Source organism: Glandiceps talaboti, chromosome 4 (genome assembly GCF_964340395.1).
Source record: "Glandiceps talaboti chromosome 4, keGlaTala1.1, whole genome shotgun sequence".
NCBI lineage: Eukaryota > Metazoa > Hemichordata > Enteropneusta > Spengelidae > Glandiceps > Glandiceps talaboti.
In genome coordinates this window covers 17,920,909-17,943,580 of record NC_135552.1, presented here as the reverse complement: position 1 = coordinate 17,943,580, position 22,672 = coordinate 17,920,909, and the positions used below count along the sequence as shown (strand labels likewise).

The 22,672-nt window shown below is 35.5% G+C and overlaps 2 protein-coding genes across 3 annotated transcripts in view; one reads left to right on the top strand and one right to left on the bottom strand.

The window, feature by feature from the left end:
• The window catches only part of LOC144433761 (epidermal growth factor receptor kinase substrate 8-like), a 61,775-nt gene extending 56,430 nt beyond the window's left edge, over positions 1 to 5,345 (top strand). For both annotated transcript variants that reach the window (XM_078122124.1, XM_078122123.1), the window contains 8 exons: positions 359 to 584; positions 806 to 1,030; positions 1,793 to 1,973; positions 2,380 to 2,457; positions 2,715 to 2,877; positions 3,326 to 3,458; positions 3,767 to 3,920; positions 4,356 to 5,345. In XM_078122124.1, coding sequence (XP_077978250.1) covers positions 359 to 584; positions 806 to 1,030; positions 1,793 to 1,973; positions 2,380 to 2,457; positions 2,715 to 2,877; positions 3,326 to 3,458; positions 3,767 to 3,920; positions 4,356 to 4,375 — 1,180 coding nt within the window. In that variant the 3' untranslated portion in view covers positions 4,376 to 5,345. The remainder of the gene's footprint in view (positions 1 to 358; positions 585 to 805; positions 1,031 to 1,792; positions 1,974 to 2,379; positions 2,458 to 2,714; positions 2,878 to 3,325; positions 3,459 to 3,766; positions 3,921 to 4,355) is intronic.
• A 2,597-nt stretch (positions 5,346 to 7,942) lies between these two features.
• LOC144433534 (cleavage and polyadenylation specificity factor subunit 3-like) lies at positions 7,943 to 22,650 on the bottom strand. Its single transcript, XM_078121843.1, has 16 exons — positions 22,580 to 22,650; positions 21,598 to 21,661; positions 20,771 to 20,868; positions 19,498 to 19,626; positions 18,477 to 18,654; positions 18,145 to 18,234; positions 17,526 to 17,676; positions 15,561 to 15,688; positions 14,794 to 15,000; positions 14,300 to 14,446; positions 13,780 to 13,932; positions 13,153 to 13,261; positions 12,189 to 12,388; positions 10,539 to 10,626; positions 9,897 to 10,057; positions 7,943 to 9,684 (listed from the first exon to the last, which is right to left on the bottom strand). Exons 1-16 carry the CDS (start codon positions 22,648 to 22,650, stop codon positions 9,589 to 9,591), a joined length of 2,070 nt encoding a protein of 689 aa, XP_077977969.1. The 3' UTR covers positions 7,943 to 9,588.
• Between the last annotated feature and the right edge of the window lie 22 nt (positions 22,651 to 22,672).

Sequence of the window (22,672 nt, the reverse complement as noted above, 5' to 3'; positions counted from 1 at the left end):
TATAAAGGCAACATTGATTGTGTGCTCCCCAGGGAGTTTACCAAGTACAAAGGCTGTGTGTGCTATTATAGGTCTATGCCAGGGATAGCTATCGTGTAATACTTTGAGCATTGTGTGGTAAAACACCATATAAGGATGTGTATAGTACTAACACTCCAAGAATTCTGACATGTGTTTGTCTCCCTCTGGAGGCAAATGTTGAAATGTGCAATTGAAGTTCATTCCGAGTACTCCACTCATATATTGTTGAGGCAAATCACAACCCAGTATTACAACCAATAATGTTTTTTCCAACCAGTGTTGTTACGTTTACATTGATTGCTGATTTTACTTACTGTTGTGTGTTGTATTTTGACAGGAATTATGAAGCCCATGGGTTGGCAAGGGGCAAGAACCAACAACAACAGCCGCCACCAGCACAGCTTCAACCACAACACAGTCTCTATGCATCTCACATTCCACAACAGCAACAACCTAGTCCACCTACTCAAACAGGACGAAGCAGAAGTTCAGTTACTGCCAAATATGACTTTGTTGCCAGAAATTACAAAGAGCTTACAATTATGGCTGGTGAGAGTTTAGAGGTAGGGATACCACAACAAGTTTTCTTATCTGTTTGGTATATGTTTAAAATCCTCCAATGACAGTTTGTGTTTCATCTTTATCATAGGGTGTATGTGCTCCTCCAATGACAGTTTGTGTCTCATGTTTATTATAGGTTGTATGTGATCCTCCAATGAAAGTTTGTATTTCATCTTTACCATTTGATCCTCCAATGATAGTTTGTGTTTCATCTTGATTACAGGTTATAGATGATAGTCGTATGTGGTGGTGTGTCAAGAATTCATCTGGACAGACCGGATTTGTACCATCCACTATCCTGGAAGCATCTCAGTCATCTAATAACTCCAACCAGCTGCCGTCGCCACCACCACAATCCCCACCACCTATACCACCAGGTGGACCACAAATAAGCAGTAATGGCGACCCTGTATATCACCATCACATCCAGCAGAGAGTAGTAACTCAGGTATGTTATCATGTAGTTTGTATTAAAAAGATACGACATTCATACCACACTATCAGCTACCACTCACTACTGTTTTAGATGCCTGATAGGGTTGAATAACATGATGTATCTTAAAGTCAAGCTGTTGTGATACCTACTTTCATCTTCAACCTACAGTCAACAAAGAATACTTAGTAATTAAGATAACTTGACTTAGTAAGAGACTGTTATTGTACAATTTTCCTGTAAATAATTAACATGTTTTAGAAAGAATGTCATTTATATGAAGATATAAAGAGCTATTTATATCCTGCCATATTAATGAATACATTTTTAGTAAACACAACGTAGTCTGGTGTCTTTCAAAAGACCAGTACATTATGTCACAACTGTCTCTATTTTACTGAAAGCGTTCCAAATATGTACATGAAATGTTACCTGAGCTATTGTAATTCTGTATGCAGTTTGACTTGTAGATATCATATTTGTTGATTTCAATTGACCACTGTAATGAGTCTAGTATTGTTGGGTCACTGACCTTTACAAACATATTGTTATTGTTATTGTTATGTAATCTGGGGCAAAGCCCTACTAGTGCTGAAATAAACAGAGACTGGTTGATTGTTACAGTACACTGTGTTATCTAATGATGGTTAGTTGTATTGCCTTTAAGATCATCGTGTAGTGCAGTTGTTTACTTGTATGTAAAACAAATTGATCAATTGTTCTACTCTTGTTTTGATAGTCTGTTCATTCTGTATAAACTTGGTGATTGTGTTTCAGAACCCGGCACCTAAGGAATCGATTTATGCTAGTGCCATTCCTAAACAGAACCAACAACCCCAACCAGTGACTGTACCACCACCACCACCACCACCTCCGGCAGCACCACCACCGCCAGCTGCACAATCACACTATGCACAGGCCAGAAAACCTAACAGTAGGCAACACTCTTTTAGGAAAGGTAAGTTATCAAGATAGTTGAGATGCTGATAAGTCCAGTTATACCTTATCAGTGGTTTATGTATTCAGTAGATATGCTTCTGTAGACATTCATAATGCCATATACTGGTAATACCCATTTTCAAAAGAGGGCGCCCCATAAGAGAAAATGAAAATCACATGACAGTACTTGTCAATTAAATGAGGCTTAGACAACTCTGTGAGTTCCTGAAAATTATGTGATCTGGAACAAAGTTAGCAGGTTGGTTTTGACTGGTAAGGATGCAACCAACATTTCAAAGGAGGCTGGCTGTAGTACTCATCTACCATGGCCCTCACCTCTGGGCTAACAACTGACTGCAAACAGCACTCCCAGTGGTCAACTTTACAATCCTTTTCTCTGTCTGATAATTGTTTGTGTATCACAGATCAAGAACAGAGTGACTTACAGCAACAACTGAAGAACAGACAAGCTTTGAGGAAAACAGAAGTTGATCATGATAGAGGTAAGTTAGTTTCATGTTAACAGAAGAGATTACTCTTTACAAATTGATACTTTTGGCAGTAGCAGCTATGATAGATCCAGCAGTTGATTTGTTACAACTTACACACTTTCATGAGTGGACAGCTTAGAATGTGGTAATCAGCTAGTATGAATGGTTCAAATCGAAGCATAAACATGTCATTACAAATGATATTATTAAACACTATCTGGGTTACTTTGACTAAATCTGACTTTGTTACCGTATTCATTGATTGACAGTGAAGAGAACTGATGATTTACATGAAGAACTAAAGAGAAGAGTCAACCAAGGTGCTAAACGTAATTTCCAGCCCCGTCAACGTACTCCATCAGTCTACATCACTCCAGACTCCATGTCAGAAGATGTGACGATGTGGCTGCAGAGCAAAGGTTTCAGTAAATTGTAAGTACAGAACATTTATACAGTACTGTACAGCCATGTTATCTCTACCCCTACAACTTATTCTGATGTGTGGACAGAGCACTTCACTATTGTGTCAAGTCACAAACTATATACAAAAAATGTTTCCAAAGTACATTAAAAATCTATTAATAACAAGGCCTAAGCAATCCTGGTGTGTAGTGAAGGAAAATGGGAGTGTTAATATGTCATATTGCAGTTATGAAAAAGACAAAAGATTTTGTATTTTAGCCACTAGGAGTGCTATTCCAAAACAAGGACTTGACTTCAAAAATTGCCATTTTACATTGAGTGATATTAAAGACTGTGCCCCAATGGTAATGCAAGGGACAACTCTCAGACAATGTTTACCTTTGTACAGTGATAAACTCAAATGATGTACCCAGTAAACACAATAATTATTGAAATCAAATTTCTACCTTTGTTACAGGACTGTGGATAGTTTAGGCGTACTGACCGGTGCTCAGTTGTTCAGTCTTACCAAAGAAGAACTCAAACAAGTATGTTATGAAGATGGATCTAGAGTTTATAGTCAAGTTATGGTTCAGAAATCACGACTGGAGGTAGGCAACAAACAGCTTTGATAATCCCCACTAGTTTGTAAAAAATTTACACACAATTTTTTGTTCAGAGAAATTTCCATTGTGTGGTTTGAATTTGGTAGACAGTACATGTACTACATTTGTTGAAAGCTACACAAATGAATTTTAATTAAATTTACAAGATTTATTTCTTAATGAATGGAAATAAGTTATAACTAACAAGACCATGGTTGGTTTTTTGGCGACGTTTGAAGTTTATTGTAGACATAATTTACTATAGATAAAGTTTTTCGTTAATAATGTTTACTATAATTATTTGACCACTACAGGAGTCACTCAATGGATCTGCTGAATTGCATGCTATTATGCAAAGACGTAAAGAACGAGCCAGCTCATCAGACACATATGATGATGTGAATACATTGCACCAACCACCCCCAGATTTCAGCCCTGCCACACCCCCTGGCTATCCATCATCAGGAGGTAGGTGTCGTAACACACACACACACACACACAGCAAGATAGATAGATAGAACGAGAGACCGACAGACTAGAGATGGAGAGAGACAGATAGACAAATGAGAGACACAGAAAAGCCAGGCAGACCATGTACCAACCAACTGATAAAGACATACATGCTATTGAGAGACATGAAAAAGAGAGAGGGAGGAGAGAGAGAGAGGGAGGAGGGAGACAGACAGACAGACAGACAGAGACAGACAGACAGAGGTACAGAGACAGAGACTTCACACACATCCTATTTGAATGTGTTAATCTAAAGTCAATACTGGTAATACCATTATATGTGTATAGTGTGTCAGTTTGACTCTTCAGACACAGCAAGGCCAATACACTCAATCCTAGCCAAGTTCAGCTCAATCTCAGCTCACCATCATTTCCTTTGTCTACATTCTACAGATAATTCTCCTGATTGGTGAGAGAGGTGACAACACTTGTCAAAGTTTGGCTAAATGTCACAGTAACCATGGTAACAAGAATAGCCAAACTGAACACAAGCAACCTGAAATCAAAGTGTACAGTCTATTTTCTATAAAAGTCAAAAACAGATGTAAATACTGGTTGGATATTTTGGGAGGACGACGATTGAAGATGTGAAAATACTGCAAACTTACGAGAGACCTAATATAATTATAATAATATACCCTGGGACTGGTGCTGTGCATCATGGGATTGCTAGCTAATTATTTTGTAAAGAATAGAAAACTCTCCAATACAGGAAGATTTTATTTTGTGATATTGATATTGATTAGAAATATGCAGTTGGCAGTCAAGTAGTCTCTCACATGTCGTCATGGAAACAAATTGTTGTCATGGAAACGAATGGATACTCCAATGAACTGGAAGAGCTACAGCTGATGTACTGACAGTGACGTAATGCTCGTCTACGACATTTTATTTGTAATTTTATGAAGAACTAGTAATGCAGTTTTCAATTCTAAGACTAATTTTTTTAGCAAGCTTGCTTTTGTTCATTAATATTTAGTGGATGCAACTTTATCTAAAGAGGTGAATGTGAGGAAGAGAGTATGTGTGCGTGCGTTATGAATGGAAGTCGCAGACTCCATTGTTTATAAAGGGATGTTTGAAAGTCCACGCGACGTTTCTGAAAATATGCAATAATTGTTAGGTTTGTGTAGAATGTCATTACCCACCTCTTAGTTGTTATTATATAATATATATCTATATGAATATATGTAGATTACAGAAATCAAAAGTTACAAATTCCATTGTTTTCAGGGAAAGGAATTTACCGTGTTTATATATTTTACATTCTGCATACGTTACACCCACATTGACAGACCACAGCTGAATGACTTGAAGTTGATGATAAAGACAGTGGGATGTTACTACAGTTATGCTGTCTGTCTGTCTGTCTGTCTGTCTGTCTGTCTATCTGTCTATCAAACAAGAAGGAAGCCTCAATGTCCAAAACAACTATATAAATTTGTAGCAGTAGCAAACAGTGGGTTTTTTGTCTGAATGTTGAGGAAAAATATCTGATTTAGGTAGTTCATTGGCCAAATTTCTAGCAAAGTGCCTGGAATTTTGGAGATGAATTGTTTGTTTTTTTCCAAACACTTCCCAGTGTCATTGATGAGACACAACATATTCAAATGGATTTTTTTTTTAACTAAGAGTATGTATTCCATTGATAATCAAGTTAAAAATATTAGTTTTGAGATGTATTTCTTTGGAATTCTACACCCAAGGTGGGATTAAGGAAAGTACCTAATAATTGGTTGTCACATTTATAACAACCAACATTTCCATGGTTTCCAAGTGAAAGTATGGAGAACTGCTGTCACGTAAATTAACCCAGAATAGCATAAACACAAGAATATTCAATTTTTCTATCAAAGGAACTACGTATACATGTATAGCAACATATATATTATGACAGAGTAACTAGAACTTGCTTCCACTGATTATTCTGAAGGGTGGAGGGATATTGTAAGTTGTTTAGGGTGATGGGTTTGACCTCTTTACAGATCAGTTTACATGACAGTATTACTACTCCCTATAAAGATAATATAAAAACATATGTATGGTAGGTAGGTAAGATTTAGAATAGCCAAGCCGATGATATCAACACCGCCATGATATATCATGTACATGAGATATGTTGTCTTTGTGTTTGTCGATCTATGGATACAAGTACAGGTCAAATATGCAGGGAATAGGAATGCTTGTGTATGATAAAAGATTAGAATCAATAGACAAGTTTAAAAGTTTTGATTATGATATATGCAAATACATTGTCAAAAGTAGACCAGTGTCTTATTTCGGACATGTAAGACATGTAGACACACTGTATTGTATCCTTGGTTTCAACTGTCATTCTCATGATGGACATATCGGTACTATCATTGACCCGTTTTCTGATGACGGGCATACTATCAAAGTAGTGGTTAGGTTTTGGCCGATGTGCTAATTTACCACTCCTATATTTACTACAACTGTAAATCTAGTCAAATTCATTTTACAACTTGTCAATAATCAGAATTTTAAAAAAAAAATGAAAAAAAAACGGAACACATTTATATATTTACATTGTTATATTAAGAAGGTCACAGAAAAATGTTGCAGCCTTCACTGTAATACTTAGTTGGTTTGAAATGCATTGATTTACACATTTGGTTTCACTTTCACTTTGAAATCGATTTACATGTGTTATTTCCACCAGTATAAATACTGTATGGTTTTTCACATGCAAAACTTTGATTCATTTCACTTGTGTCAGCTTCCTGTGTGATACATAGTGACATTGCTACACATTAATTCATTTCCACTAGTAACACTTGTTACAATTTCTCCATCAACTTATTTGTATTGGGTTCACATGTACTACTGTGTGATAATTGTTACACAGTGTTAACTTGTGTCAGTTTCACATGTACTACTGTGTGATAATTGTTACAGTGTTAACTTGTGTCAGTTTCTCATGCACTGCTGTGTGATAATTGTTACACAGTGTTAACTTGTGTCAGTTTCTCATGCACTACTGTGTGATAATTGTTACACAGTGTTAACTTGCGTCAGTTTCTCATGCACTACTGTGTGATAATTGTTACACAGTGTTAACTTGTGTCAGTCTCATATGTACTACTGTGTGATAATTGTTAGTGTTAACTTGTCACATGTACTACTGTGTGACTTGTTACACATTGATACAATTGTGTCAGTTTCACATGTACAACTGTGTGACATTTGTTACACAGTGTTAATTTGTGTCAGTTTCACATGTATGACTGTGTGGCATTTGTTACACATTGATACAATTGTGTCAGTTTCACATGTACTACTGTCTGTGACATTTGTTATGAAGTGTTAACTTGTGCCAGTTTCACATGTTCTACTGTGGCATTTGTTACACATTTATACAAATGCGTCAGTTTCACATGTACTACTGTGTTACACATTGATACAATTATGTCAGTTTCACATGTACTGCTGTGTCAGTTTGTAGGCAATGATGTGTTGGAAGTATTACAGGTAATGAAGCTAAGAAATGAACGCTGGTTCATAAGAAGAAGGCTTGACATTTTTATGAACAAAAAAAATGAATTTGTGGTTGTATTACACTTTGACTTACTAGCCAGGGTGTATAACCACTGAAAAAAGGTAAATATAAACTGCATAGTAGAGAGGTTTTCCATATGTTTAACATGGCCAAAATGGAAATTTGTGGATTTTGTCAATATTTGTTAGAGAGTAAATCCACATTGAAATCTGGCTTGCACATTTTATACTACATTTTTTTGTAAATCAATTTTTGTTTTGTTTTGTTTTTGTGTCAGTAAATCCAAAAACCTCTCTCCTAATCAGTCTGTATTGGACATTAATTTTATGTAATTATTTAATATCTATATATATGTACGTTAATATTTGCTACAAACCTGTGTTATCATCATTGTTTAATATGATAAGCTTTGGTTAATAAAACAATTTTTTGAAACTATATATTTTTAATTGTCTTTTTATTGTAACTGTATGTTTGGAGTGAAATGGTGGTCTGTTTACACACTTGATAAACCTTGTATGTAGAGTTATGCAGTCCATCTCTCGCTGACTTCACACTGGCATGAACCTTACTATGTATAGTTGTGATTTTGCCATCGGGGAATCTCTCTGTGCACTCGTGACTAACTATTCAGTCTTTGGGGACTTCATAATCATACAATGGCATACAACTGATCATTGCTTATTTTCCTATTAGCAAGTTGGCCAGCAGTATCAAGTCACCATCTTGGAACAGTCGTAACTAATACCATGACTGTTTATACATGTATGTTCTTCTGTGTTTTACCACATTGACATAGAAAAAATACAATTTTTTTTTTAAATTTCATTAGCATAAAACAATGATCATTTTGACATATGGTCTCATAGTAAGTTTAAACACAGCTTGATCAGTAATAAAGTGTGCTGATATAATATAATATAGTTACGAGAGATAACATCAACTATATATTAAAGCTGACATCCATAAGCCATCACCTGGTCATTCATTTCTACAGCCCAGTTCTAGTTAACTTTCACCAATTCTGTTTGATGTAACCACACAGAAACTAATAACAAACTGCATATACCACTTTCTGATAGCAAAATTGAATGAATACAGTTTCTTGCCGCATTTAGTTGAAATGAAATGAAATAAAATGAGACTATGTAGACATGAAAACATTGGTGCCTGCATGTCTGCATCTAGTTGCAGTATGTGTCCATGGTGTATTTCATTTAGACAAAATGTACCAAGAAAATGCGATATTGCTAACTTTGTTTACAATATGCAGTTTCTTATTGGTTTCTGCATAGTTGCAGTGAACAGTAACCTGTAACACTCTGTATGATTCTTTTGTGTCCTTTACTGATCTACAAACTGATAAATCCGTGATTTTGATATTTAAATATTCTACTGTAACTTCTATAGTATGTAAACTCTGCTATACTGACAAATACACAACAGATACAGTCTGCCTGTCTACTAGCTGGATCTGTAACTCCCCTATTATACTCCTTTACTATCATTAAACCATCTTGTCCTGTTATCAGCGTTAGCCTAGAATCCAGTTTTATGGGTATTTTACTCTCACTTTTCTTCTCCCACATCTGGACTTTTGCTGGCAGCCATTGACTTAATGGAGCTACATCCAGAAAAAAAGGCACAAATTTTTAATGGGTTTCAACATTTTCCTGCAGTGAGAAGACGTCAATACAGCATCACCACGTGATTAGAACTAACTCAGAGGGTTAATCTATACTATGAAAACACAAAAGGATAAATTTCATGATGCATGTATCTAAGTGGATTTGGACATTGCTGCAGACTATTATAATTAAATTTTAGGTTTGGATATGTTAGTGCGAAAGGCTATGCACTGTAGGGCATGGTGAGAGCAAAAATGCCCACATGACATGATTTTAGGCTGGACTCCAACTGATATGTCTGATAATGTCAAGTCTGACCAGTAGACAAGAACACCTATTATTGTGATTTGGTTCACATTATGTACTTTTCATAAAGAACATAACATAACAAAAAAAAAAATGACAAAAGTTGCAAACTGTGATCTTGTCAGAACTTCAACGTAAGTTTACTGCTTTATACAAAAGTCATCCACACTTGATCTCAAGTATCAGGGAGAGGATTGAGTGCTTGGTGTAACCTAGTAACCGCTGTGGATACCATCTGAAACAAGTTTTCATCTTCTTCACATTCAACCTCCTAAAATAATCAGAGAAACAGAATCAAAATCAGTACAACAAACTAAAGATAGGAATAATTAAAGTCATAAAATGATATTTACACTTTACTGCAAAATAGTATTATAGTTCCAACAGGGACATTTACAAACCTATTTCCAAATCAGTAAAATCCAGCTGAACATAATGTCAATCTATGGCACATCTCATTTAAAGAAGGATGTAGGTACTTACCAAAGTGTCGGTGAATATTTTGGCAGTCTTTCCATCAACTTGCACAATTAGCTTGTCTCCTTTCACAGTCCTGCTTATTGATGATTCTCCAAACATGTCTCGAAGTAACTTGGTCAACCTTTCTGTGTACACCTGGTATGTTACAGGTGGTGCTGGCACAACTAAATAATGCAAAGAAAGTTTATTGGTCAGCCTTACTGTGCACACTTGGTAAGTTACACGCGGTGCTGGCATAAGTTAAAGAAGAAAGCTGATTGGGTCAGTCTTTCTGTGTACACCTGGTAAGTTAACCCGATTTATAAATACCATTTAACTATGCAAAATATACTCAGTATTGATGGATTTTGATCAAAACTACTCAAATCTAGCAATTATTGTAAAGAATACATACACTGCATTTCACTTCATTTGAGATAATTATGATACAGATACAGAGACAGACAGACAGACAGACAGACAGACAGACAGACAGACAGACAGACAGACCACCATCTCAAAACTTCCTCCATACAGGAGGTAAGAACAACACAAAGAGGAGAGCTCAATGGTTGTTTTAAGTTGAATTGGCACTACAAATATCACATACAGTAGGACAGCTATGGTGTATTCATTCATTATGTGTTCTGACATAAGACTGCCTACCTTTCTGTGCCTTTGGATCTGATGACACTCTGAGAATGACAGCTAAAACAGCATCAGCATACATGTCATTGACGGCATTGGCCACCCACTGTATGAGAAAAACAATGTACAAACATGTAATTTAGAAATGATATTATCACCATGGCAGTCACTGCAAATGATATGACCAATGTGACATTCTTTGCAAAGATGATATTACTATCATGGCACTCTTTGCAAATGATATGACCATTATGGCCAATGATATGACTATTCTCTGCAAATGATATGACCATCGTGGCATCCTCTGCATTTGCTAATGCAAATGATATGACCATTATGGCATTCTCTGCAAATGATATGACCATTATGGCATTCTCTGCAAATGATATGACCATTATGGCATTCTCTGCAAATGATATGACCATTATGGCATTCTTGCAAATGATATGACCATTATGGCATTCTTTGCAAATGATATAGCCATTATGGCATTCTTTGCAAATGATATAGCCATTATGGCATTCTTTGCAAATGATATTGCCATTATGGCATTCTTTGCAAATGATATGACCATTATGGCATTCTTTGCAAATGATATGGCCATTATGGCATTCTTTGCAAATGATATAGCCATTATGGCATTCTTTGCAAATGATATTGCCATTATGGCATTCTTTGCAAATGATATGACCATTATGGCATTCTTTGCAAATGATATGGCCATTATGGCATTCTTTGCAAATGATATGGCCATTATGGCATTCTTTGCAAATGATATGGCCATTATGGCATTCTTTGCAAATGATATGACCATTATGGCATTCTTTGCAAATGATATGACCATTATGGCATTCTTGCAAATGATATGACCATTATGGCATATTTTGCAAATGATATGACCATTATGGCATATTTTGCAAATGATATGACCATTATGGCATTCTTGCAAATGATATGACCATTATGGCATTCTTGCAAATGATATGACCATTATGGCATTCTTGCAAATGATATGACCATTATGGCATTCTCTGCAAATGATATGACCATTATGGCATTCTCTGCAAATGATATGACCATTATGGCATTCTCTGCAAATGATATGACCATTATGGCATTCTCTGCAAATGATATGACCATTATGGCATTCTCTGCAAATGATATGACCATTATGGCATTCTCTGCAAATGATATGACCATTATGGCATTCTCTGCAAATGATATGACCATTATGGCATTCTCTGCAAATGATATGACCATTATGGCATTCTTTGCAAATGATATGACCATTATGGCATTCTTTGCAAATGATATGACCATTATGGCATTCTTGCAAATGATATGACCATTATGGCATTCTTGCAAATGATATGACCATTATGGCATTCTTGCAAATGATATGACCATTATGGCATTTTTTGCAAATGATATGACCATTATGGCAGTCACTGCAAATGATATTACCATCATGGCATTCTCTGCATTTGCTGATAAATATGAACAAGAAAATAATATACAATAGTAGATTTATTATCTTTTTATCACAGCATTCAGTGAACTGAAAGTCAACTCTAAAAACAATAATTAGAGAAATGACACTGACTGAATTTGCTACAAACAAGACAGGAAAGGAAAACAGAATGACGTCAAATGAAATTTGTGACTTACCTCCATGGTAACCATTGAGAGTGCTGGTTCATGTACTATTGTGATGTCTTTGAATACTTTCAATGCTGGTTTATCATGGACTTCAGTATGCTCTATATCTCCTGATAACTGTGTTAGGTAATACCTCAATAATGATAATGGTGCATTGTATGATATACTCTGTCTCTGTGTCACTGTACTCACTGCTAATTCTGTATAATCTATAGTACATAGAGAAACAAACAACAGTGTACAGGAATTAGTGTGTGGCACCCCCGTTAATACGTCCTCAAATCAGGGGTGCCACCCTCATATGAGACATCTCACAGGACAAACTCAGTGTATCAGGACACTTTGACAGAAAGACATCGTGAGTCAACACCAATCTCTCTTCAACACCTCCAGATCTAGTTAGACACTGGAGTGATTTGTTTGATACATGTCTGTTTCTCAATCAAAAGTGGAAGAAGAGATCTTGTGTAGGAATCATCTTTATCTATACTGTGTTAGATGAATTTGGAGTCACTTTGTATTCTCCAAGGAGATTCAAGGATCACTATATTTATTTCGGTGAGATCTCACTATCTCAATAATAGCATCAAATTATGGACAGATTCTCAGTGATCTGTACCATCTATAACATAAAAGGGCTTTGTTTTAATGATTACAAACAGGGCTTTGACAGTTTTAAGCTTGACATTGTTAACATTATCAGTCTATATGTGTGTGCCACACAATTTCTCACACACCCTGTTTTTGTAGACCCCTTCCCAAATCACAAAACCTATCTAGAGAGAAGATATCAAGTCCTAAAATTAGAAGAGTAACACTGTCAGTCATATAAAGATGGGTCAACAAACCCAATTGTTGCTTAAACTGGTCATGCTAGAAACTTGCATATTCATCACCAGATTTGCATATTCAAATATTAATCTGCATATTCATCACTTCATTTACATATTCCTTACTTCACAGCTGGACTTACTTGACAGATCTGATGGTGCCATTATATGATAATTAAAATTTCTCTTGACTACTATTCCAGACACTCTGCTACCTTGTGATGGCCTCTTAGAGGCTAGAGACCCCATCACCTGTAATATTAAACATTTTCACTTTGGTAAATGTAATGTGTTTCAGATGAGATCAACAAAAAACACCTACTGTATTTCACATTTTGGGATAGCTATGTAAAAACAGCATTTTTACAGTAGTGAATTTTCATCTGATGACAAAATTGCATCATGTCAATTAAAATTCAATCTTTGTTATAGTAAAAATAGTAATTGAACTTATCCCTGAAATGTTACCGAACTTGTGTCTCCATGGAGATATTGTCTGACTGAATTTGACCTTAAATCTGAGCCACATGTTACTCAGTGTAACATGTTTCAGTGAGTTCTGCCAATGGACAAAAAATCAATAGCAACATACCAATTGATAAAGTGGTTAAAATTTGTAGTTCAATTAAAATAATTGTTTCTGGGTTGTAGTTCTCAATACTTCTTCTAATAAAGATATTTCAGATAAATTACAAATGTGTGAAATGATGATGATCATTGAATCATACAACAAATATATTTAGTTACTTCCAGTGGTTGAAATTACAAACCTTAGCCATCTTTTCTCCTCTAAAGTACAGTTCTACAGCTTGTGTATTCTTAGGATTATGGACTTGTATATGAATATCAGGATTGTCTTCGTATTCACGTACTACGGCTGCTTTCAGTCTACCCATTTCATTCTGTTCACCATGTACTAAAATCTACAACATAAAGATCATGTAACATACAATCATTCTATACTAAATCAAGAAAGAGAATAGTGCGACTGGTCCAGGACTGAGGAATCCTCGGAAACTAAATGGAAGCACGCTACAGAGGCTGAGAGCCCCAATATACCACAAACTATAACATTAATTTTGTAGGATGTAAACTCGGAGGTATTCCTGATACAGAAGAAATAATATACATACATGTTGTGTATATCGTCAAACTGTGATAAGTCCTGACAAACACAGGATGACAATAACACAAGATATGCAACAGAACAATTCAGGAAATCAATGACTTTGCACATAGCAGAGTTACTGGAATAAAATCCTACTATATCTAGAGTGTAATTTTACTTACCACATGTGGAGGTTTGAGAATACGTAGAAATTCACTGATTTGTTGATAGTCTGCGTGAGCTGAGAATGAAATGTAGTCTACTGACATCTTGAGTGGTAACTTCTGTCCTGACATGGTCACTACTTCCTCTGGTTGTGATAAAATATGCTGTTGAAGGTAGAAATAGTTATTAAAAATGATAACATATTTTACACAAAGAACCACATTTTTGGGGTTTGATGAGACTCACAAGGATATCTGCTTGTAGATATGCACCTAGAAGGTGAAATTTGCATATATATAGTGAAAATAACATCTGAGCAAGAGCTCTTATGTTATGTTGTACCGTACTAAAAGTACTTCTCAGCTATGTTAGCGCCCTCACTCAAGCAAGGGCCCAGTACTTTTGTTTTTGGTATATATTTGGTGCAATGCATGGCACACTCTCTCCATTGTGTATTTGACATGAAAGGAAATTTAACAACAAAGCTATTACTAACTCTTGGAGTTCTTACCTTTGCCAATGTACCTTCTACACAATAACCAGCAATGATAACACCGTTGCGTCTATCAGTACACCAACTCTCAAAGAGTTCTCTGGAGAGACCACTCTGCATCATACCAGGACTTGCCATTACCACAGATGGTCCAATGTCATCAAAATGGTCCATACCACGGAGGTTAGATATGTGTTTGAATACAAAGGGATTACTAATAGTGATCTGAAGAAAACAATCAATGATTACTGTAACACACATTATGATCAATTGAACTCCTGAATCCATTTTTATGTTTACCAGTTTTTTTTACTTTTTTCAAATTTTCTCATATTTTGTTCTATCTTGTAGAACTTGTTATTTACAAAGACAACTGTGTTTACATTTTATTATCAAGTTCATTACAATATAGTATTTCTAAGAAAGGTTGAAGTGACCTTAGCTACATTGTCATTGCTATAAGACACTATGTAACTTTCTGAAACACTGCATAGCAGTGATACGAAAAGCTATATAATACCACTATGTCAGTTCTATCATCTCTTTTGGAGAGACAGTGTCTTTGCTAAGGGTGGGGAAACCCTTTATCAGAAAGGATAAAAGTAGTATAATTTCCATCACAATCTACCATAATTTTGTTTGGCAACACTAGTAAAATTACTTGGGAACCCGATAGATTTTACCTGCTTACACAATCCTTAACAAAAATGCTGAGAGGTCTAACTAATTTAGTTAAACCATACAGTTCAGACTGTGTCCCCTTTTTATAAGTGCACACTGCTTACCTGTCGCTTGATCTTGTCATTCATAGCATTGACATAGGTCTGGTACACAGACATACACTTCTTGGCTAAGCTGGAGGCATAGTATATTGGAATATCATGTAACTCTGGATGGTTGGCCCAGTACTCATCTAGACATAGATCAAATATGATGACATGGTTACCAGTCTAGGAATGTAGTCATCAAATTGACACATTCAGTGATGAATTTGAAGGCAAGCCAAAAGTAAGGTTAGTACCTTTCTGTTAAATTGAAAGACAGTATTAGACACTTGGACCAAACATATCATTGAACTACAGTTTTAGTGATTTTGACCAAACCAGAATATTCCATCAAATCATTGTGTTAAACACTAGAATCACTCTGGACTGTTCCAACATATCATAATATGAGACATTTTGACCAAGTTTCATTGAACTATAATGTTAGACACTTTGACCACACTGCACTGTTTCATTGAACCAATCTGTATTTCTACATTGTATGATAGTGTTAGACACATGAATTCCACTGTAATAGTTCTTTAACCCATATTATATTATACCAGTATATTGATGGTGGAAATCGAGGGATCTGATTGGTCTAGACATCGAACTAGCGCGTCTAAAACGAGTGATAATGCACTGCTGGTACGATAATGCACTGCTGGCACGCGTCCAAATTTTGTTCGTCTACGAGCGTTGAGTTGTAGTCCGCCGTGATACTGATAGTGAACTCTTCGAATTGTCAGAGGAGGATTTTCTCTCAATGAGACAATATTTTATGAGAAATTATGAAGGAAATTTCGAAAGCAACCCAGATCATCGCCTACTACATGTACTAAGGTCGAGGCGCTAGGCATGCACGAGATCGGTCGCGGTCCCAGCCTCGGCGCGGCCGGCTGGAGTGGAAACATTGGTGAGCTGTCCTGTCCTGTCATAAAAATGAAGCAAGTGAAAGAGGTTACACTGGCCGACTTACCATTAATCTAAATAGAAATTTGTCTGGGATCCTGTCCTAGAGTACCAGTCATCAATCCGAGAGGGAAATCCTCAAACCCGAAAATCTACTGACGTAACTTCCAGTAATATAAATACATTGTAAATATCAACCTGCCGCCATGCCTATCGTCTCACGCGATCACTTCACCGAGTCGCGAATTCGGCCGGGAACGATCGAAGCACGCTGTATTTAATAAACCACTTCAAGTTTATACCTTGAGTCAAACAGGTTGTTTATTCATCACTGTGCACTTTTAATGAGCCGATCAATGTACAGATTATCCCTAGAAACGACGAGCAGATAAAATAAATCCAGTCGCTGCACGACGTTCACATTGAGGCCAAGATCAGCTGTCTTGAAAAGCAGCGTTATTGTTATGCAAATTAGACACAGAGGCGCATATGAAACGAGAAAACGTTAGTTCTTATCTTGTTTCCGATATTTTCAATATACTGGTATAATATAATAGCGATAAACCACCCCCTGGGGAAGGTATACCACTCGGTTTTGACCAGTGAACTCAATATATGCACTCGCTATCGCTCGTGCATATATTTCGTTCACTGGTCAAAACCTCTTGGTATACCATCCCCAGGGGGTGGTTTATTGCTTAAGTATTAGACACTTAAATCCTACTGTAATAGTTCTTTGAACCATAGTATTAGACACTTGAATCCCACTGTAATACTAATAGTTCTTTGAACCATAGTATTTGACACTTAAATCCCACTGTAATAGTTCTTTGAACCATAGTATTATAGACACTCGAATCCCACTGTAATACTAATAGTTCTTTGAACCATAGTATTAGACACTTGAATCCCACTGTAATAGTTCTTTGACCCAGAGTGTTAGACACTTGAATCCCACTGTAATAGTTCTTTGAACCATAGTATTAGACACTTGAATCCCACTGTAATGGTTCTTTGACCTAGAGTGTTAGACACTTGAATCCCACTGTCATGTTATACAGCAGGATAACTTACCAAGGATAAGTAAAAGTTCTTGAGCTCTGCCCAATGCAAATACCGGTATGAGACACCTTCCACCACGGTTGACAATATCATGAATAGTACTGGTGAATCTAGCCTCTCTTTCTTCCCTCTTTTCATGGATATGAGTACCATAGGTTGATTCCTGTCAAACATGTACAAAAATGATTTTACAGGTTGTCTTTAAATTTCAATCCTATAGCGCTCATCTGTCTGAAATACTGCAAAGTGCAAATGTCATGTAGAGCACAGAACAGCTACACATATGTATATGTCAATGCAGAGGTTATTAGCGCCAAATAATAGTGTGAGATATTGATATGATATTTTGATGAGAACATGTCCTTGACACTGACGATGTACTTTGAATGGGTTACATTTGTGGTCCAGCCATAAACTCTGTATTCATCCATCAGTTTATGTGTAATATTTATTCCACTGTCTCTTTTTTACTTTCTCTCTTGTTATGTTGATATGATTTTGAGTTTGTGGCAAATAAAATACTATATATACATACACATTAACACCAATCTCAGACTCTATGTATGGTTAAATCCCTACATGAGAGTCCATTGATGATGTATTTGTACAAGAGCAAGGAACTATTACTTACAATAATGAGTACATCTGGTCTGACTGACGGCAACTCAGCTGCCATCAGATGTCTGTCTTCTTGTCTTGAAAAGTCTCCAGTGTACAATAGCTATGTGATCATAAAGAAGAAAACATAATTGTTTTAACGATCAATGTTGGATAGGAATTACAATTTAGGTGTGAAAAATAACTGTATGACAGAGGTATAGAAAAAAATTGGTTCTGAAAAAAAGAATCCAATTTAATTCTTATAGCTCCACTAAACAGTGGGATTAATACATTGGGGTTTAACAGCAACAATTTCCAACATAATCATAGCAGTCAGTGAATGTTTTGTCCTCTCAAACTCACCTTAACTCCAGCAATTTCCAACATAAACATAGCAGCCCCTAAGACATGTCCAGCATTATAGCACCAAAACTTGACACCATTGACTTCAGTTTCTACATGGAAGTCTATGGTTTCTATCTTGTCCATACTGGATTCTAAGTCTTTGTCTGTATATAACATCTGTTCTGTGGAAATGTTGCTGTAAAATTCAAACACCAAATCATATTACTTTTTGATGTTAATTTGTCAGCTCTACATGTTACAGGAACAGTACGTTGGGATGACTAGTCGGAAATTGACAGATAAAATAAGTTTATCCAAAATACATCATCATTGTAAACATGCCTCTTTGTAATAAATCAGACAATTCTAGCCTGCATGGGTACAAAACACTTCTAAGTTCTACAGTACTGTATAAATTTAAAACTCCTTGTATCATCATTTACTGGTCTTGCTAAATGTAAGACAGAAAAGTATGATGGTCATCCTGAATGTGAGAATGTCCTCAGTCCAGAATACATTACACTCTATGATTATGATGTCTGTTATACAAGACTATTATTGGTCATGGGTGGTTATTCAGAATATATTTTGTTCCTCTGCCTGGAGCGTGAAAAAGTCTGAAAGTGGCCATATGGATGAGGATTGAGTGTTTAGTTTAGAATTTTAATTTATAAAAACAATTTTATCATGGCTTCCTACTTAAGAAATCAATGTGAAACAACATAGACCAAGTCCTTGTTTGTAACTCAATAGATTGCAAAAAGCTAAAAAACAAATGTGTAAAAAGTTTGTTATTGTACGAACAATAATAATATTTTACACATTTATTAATCTTTTCCAATTTATTGAGTTACAAACAAGGACTTGGCATGTTACTTCACATTGATTCTTCAGGTAGGAAGCCATAATAAAATTGTTTTTTAAATCCAAAATCCAAAATGAATATCCAATCCTCATTCGTATGGGCTAGTACAGATAAGTTGCATACAATCCCTGGCATGCATACTAGATGTAATCTTTAACATACCAACTAACTTACCTGACTTTGACGTAATCTGACAATAACCATCTATAAATAGCTTTAGTGGCGTGGGTCATGAATACTCTGCCTTTAAACGTTGTCTTCTCTAGAAACCATGGCAATGCTCCACAATGGTCTAAATGAAAACTGTAAACCAAAAGTAAGAGTTTATACGAAATGGCACCATTACAATGTTATTGTCCATAAAATGACAGTAGAATACAGATAAATCTACATTGTATAATTATTTACGATTTTCTTTATTTTTCTAAGATGACATACATCTTACTCCATAATATTCTTTTCCTTTAAAGTGGCCATATGGATCACAAATGGTATTTATTTTTGAATTTTAATTCTTAAAAACAACTCTACCATGTTTTTATACTTGAAAATACAATGTGAAATAACATAGACTAAATCCTTGTTTTGAACTCCAAAATAGCAAAATATTAAAATATGTTTGAAATATTTGTTATTGTACGTACAATAACAAACTTTTTACATACTGTTTTAGCTTTTTGTAATTTATTGAGTTACAAACACAGATTTGGTCGACTCTTTCACATTATTTTTCAAGTAGGAAAGGATCATAATAGAGTTGTTTAAAGAATTAAAAATCAAATACCATTTGTCACCTACATGGCCACTTTAACAAGCATTTCTAATGTAAAGTTCACATTCAACAACAAAAGCTAATTTCGCTCATCAATAATGCAATAAAAATATCAGATACTTCCAAAAATTATTGGAACAAATACATTCAGCAATAACTACAATGATTAAAATGATTAACTTTTGAAATTTACACATATTACTTTTGTTAAATAAAACATGTCGAAGTGGTTTTTTTTTTGTATATTTATTGTTAGGTTAAAGTTTGGTGTGCAATGAGACTTGGCCACTGAATATGTAACAGTGGATCATTAGCTTAGCTTAGGTATGTGCTGGGGGCAGGCTTTACAAGCCTATGTAAATGTATGTCAAGATCCATGCATTAAGAGTTCTTTTGCAGATGGTTTGTATGTGTTCTGTAGTTTGGCTTTGCAATTGTACTGAATGGCTTACCCTCTACAAAAACCATCTAAGTACTGTTAAAAACAGTGTATTGATATCCAGAGACATAGCTATCTGGCTTAAAAGGCCAGGGTTTCAGTCTCAGGTTCTCGTATTAGTGTTATCTTATCAGTGGAGCCATGAGGATTTATTACATAGAATTACAATACAGCAAACCAGGTCTCTGTGTGTTTCAGTATACATTATGTATCATGATTATTTTTAGACAACTTACTGACTGACTAGTAACAAGTCTATTTCATCAGGTTCTATAAGATCAAAGTATGGTAAAGCATCCATTCCACTCAACCCTGGATGAATACCACAGTCCAGCTGAAATACACAACAAAAGTGGCTGGTTAGAAGTTTGTCACATTGGTGAAACAAGTTGCATAAGGCTATTTTTAGAGTGTTCACTTTTTACTGAAATACAATACCACCACAGTTTTCCAATACATAACATTACCAGATGTCATAGTAATATTTTCTCTGCACAAACAGTATATAATTCTGTGGTCTGTGGACGATTTTCAGAAATAATGACTTTCTACTTATTAGCATGTTGTGTGAAAAATTACCACTGAAAATCTCTCCTGCATTTCATCTATTTCAGTAATACTTTATACATGTACTTGCTATTGTACCTCCTTCCGAAAATAACATTTCTCTTTTAGTTATAGAAAGCTGATATTTGTTTATGTCACAAATTGCATTTGTTGTTAGTGTTTGGTTAGGTTTACATAAATTTATCATTATTTGAGAAAGGGGTACATTAGAAAGTCTTTCCTTTCCTAAAAAATAATATGAATTATTTCATTCGTGATAAATCTCAGATGGTCTTGAATGCTCTTTCCTTTATCCATCAAAGGTCGGTATTACTTTCTCCATATCACTTCTGTCAGCTAACTTATGATTAGCGGTACAAACTGTACTTTTACTTTCACCCCTCCTCTTCCTTTATTTTTTTTTTGTAAGATCACAAATTTACTAGTCTAAGACAAAGACCCTGAGTCTATGGCAAATTTTACATACTGTACTTTCCTAACAATACCTTCTACATACCATTATTCTTTTTCCTTTGAATTCTAACATAATACATGATCTTCCAACCTCTTGACCAGCTCCTCTGAAAAAAATGACAGTATTAATGAATACATAGAAAACTGGCAAATAACATTAATTCATAGTGTATGTGTATTTATGTATGTGTGTATGTATGTATGTATGTATGTATGTATGTATGTGTGTGTGTGTGTGCGTGCGTGCGTGCGTGCATGCATGCGTGCATGCATGTATGTATGTATGTATATATGTATGTAGGTAGGTAGGTATGTGTGTGTGTGTATTACATATCGTATATGAACTACGGTGTATATTTAAAAATAAAAAATAAATCAATAAAATAAATAATAATCCTCCTGATAATAATAAACAAATAATAATCCACAATAGTAACTATTGTCTTTTGTTATTTCAATAGTCATAACTTAGAAGATAACACATCTTTATATCACAGTGATGGAATTGTTTGTGGTCTGAGAACTATCCAAGTCAAAGCTTGTAATTAAAGAAATCTCTCCAACTGCATGCATCAAAATAAAGAAAGTTGTGTCATGTATGTAGAGACATTTAACACTTTAGTTAAAACTGTCAATGTCAGTCTGTGATCTGTTCTGTTAAGAATGATTATTGCAACAACCAAAGAAATATATTATGTTGAAGAGGGAAATCCCACAAATCTAGATAGATGTTCGTTTCTTGACAATAGAGGGACAGCACACAGAAGAGACCATAAGAACCAACAAAAAATGAAAGCGTCCAACTTATGTTCAGCGTATGTATTTGCCAGTCCCTTTGTGATTCTTGTTATTATGGTCAGCCATATTTTAATATGTGCACATGTCGCTGGCTAAGCCGCTAGCCGCTAAAGGATGGGTGCACATGTATTCTCAGAAGATCTTCACAACGGCATTCCTATCAGAAACGTGTCTGGTTTTATTTCAAGACATACATTTAGTAGATTTCAATATTAAACTTTACTCACAGGGGTCTTATAATGAGCTGGTCACTCTCGTCGGCTGGCACTTGGCTGTCTACTTTCCTCTTCGCCGCCATCTTTCAATCACGCTCTCGCAAA

Bases quoted from the DNA above. Each gene is read 5' to 3' on its own strand.
- LOC144433534 (XM_078121843.1), bottom strand. From the start codon at position 22,650: ATGGCGGCGAAGAGGAAAGTAGACAGCCAAGTGCCAGCCGACGAGAGT. The intron at 18,235-18,476 runs GTGAGTTTGAGA...ATGATCACATAG, and splicing joins TGGAAATTGCTGGAGTTAAG to CTATTGTACACTGGAGACTT. The intron at 17,677-18,144 runs GTAAGTAATAGT...CATGTTTGACAG, and splicing joins GACCAGATGTACTCATTATT to GAATCAACCTATGGTACTCA.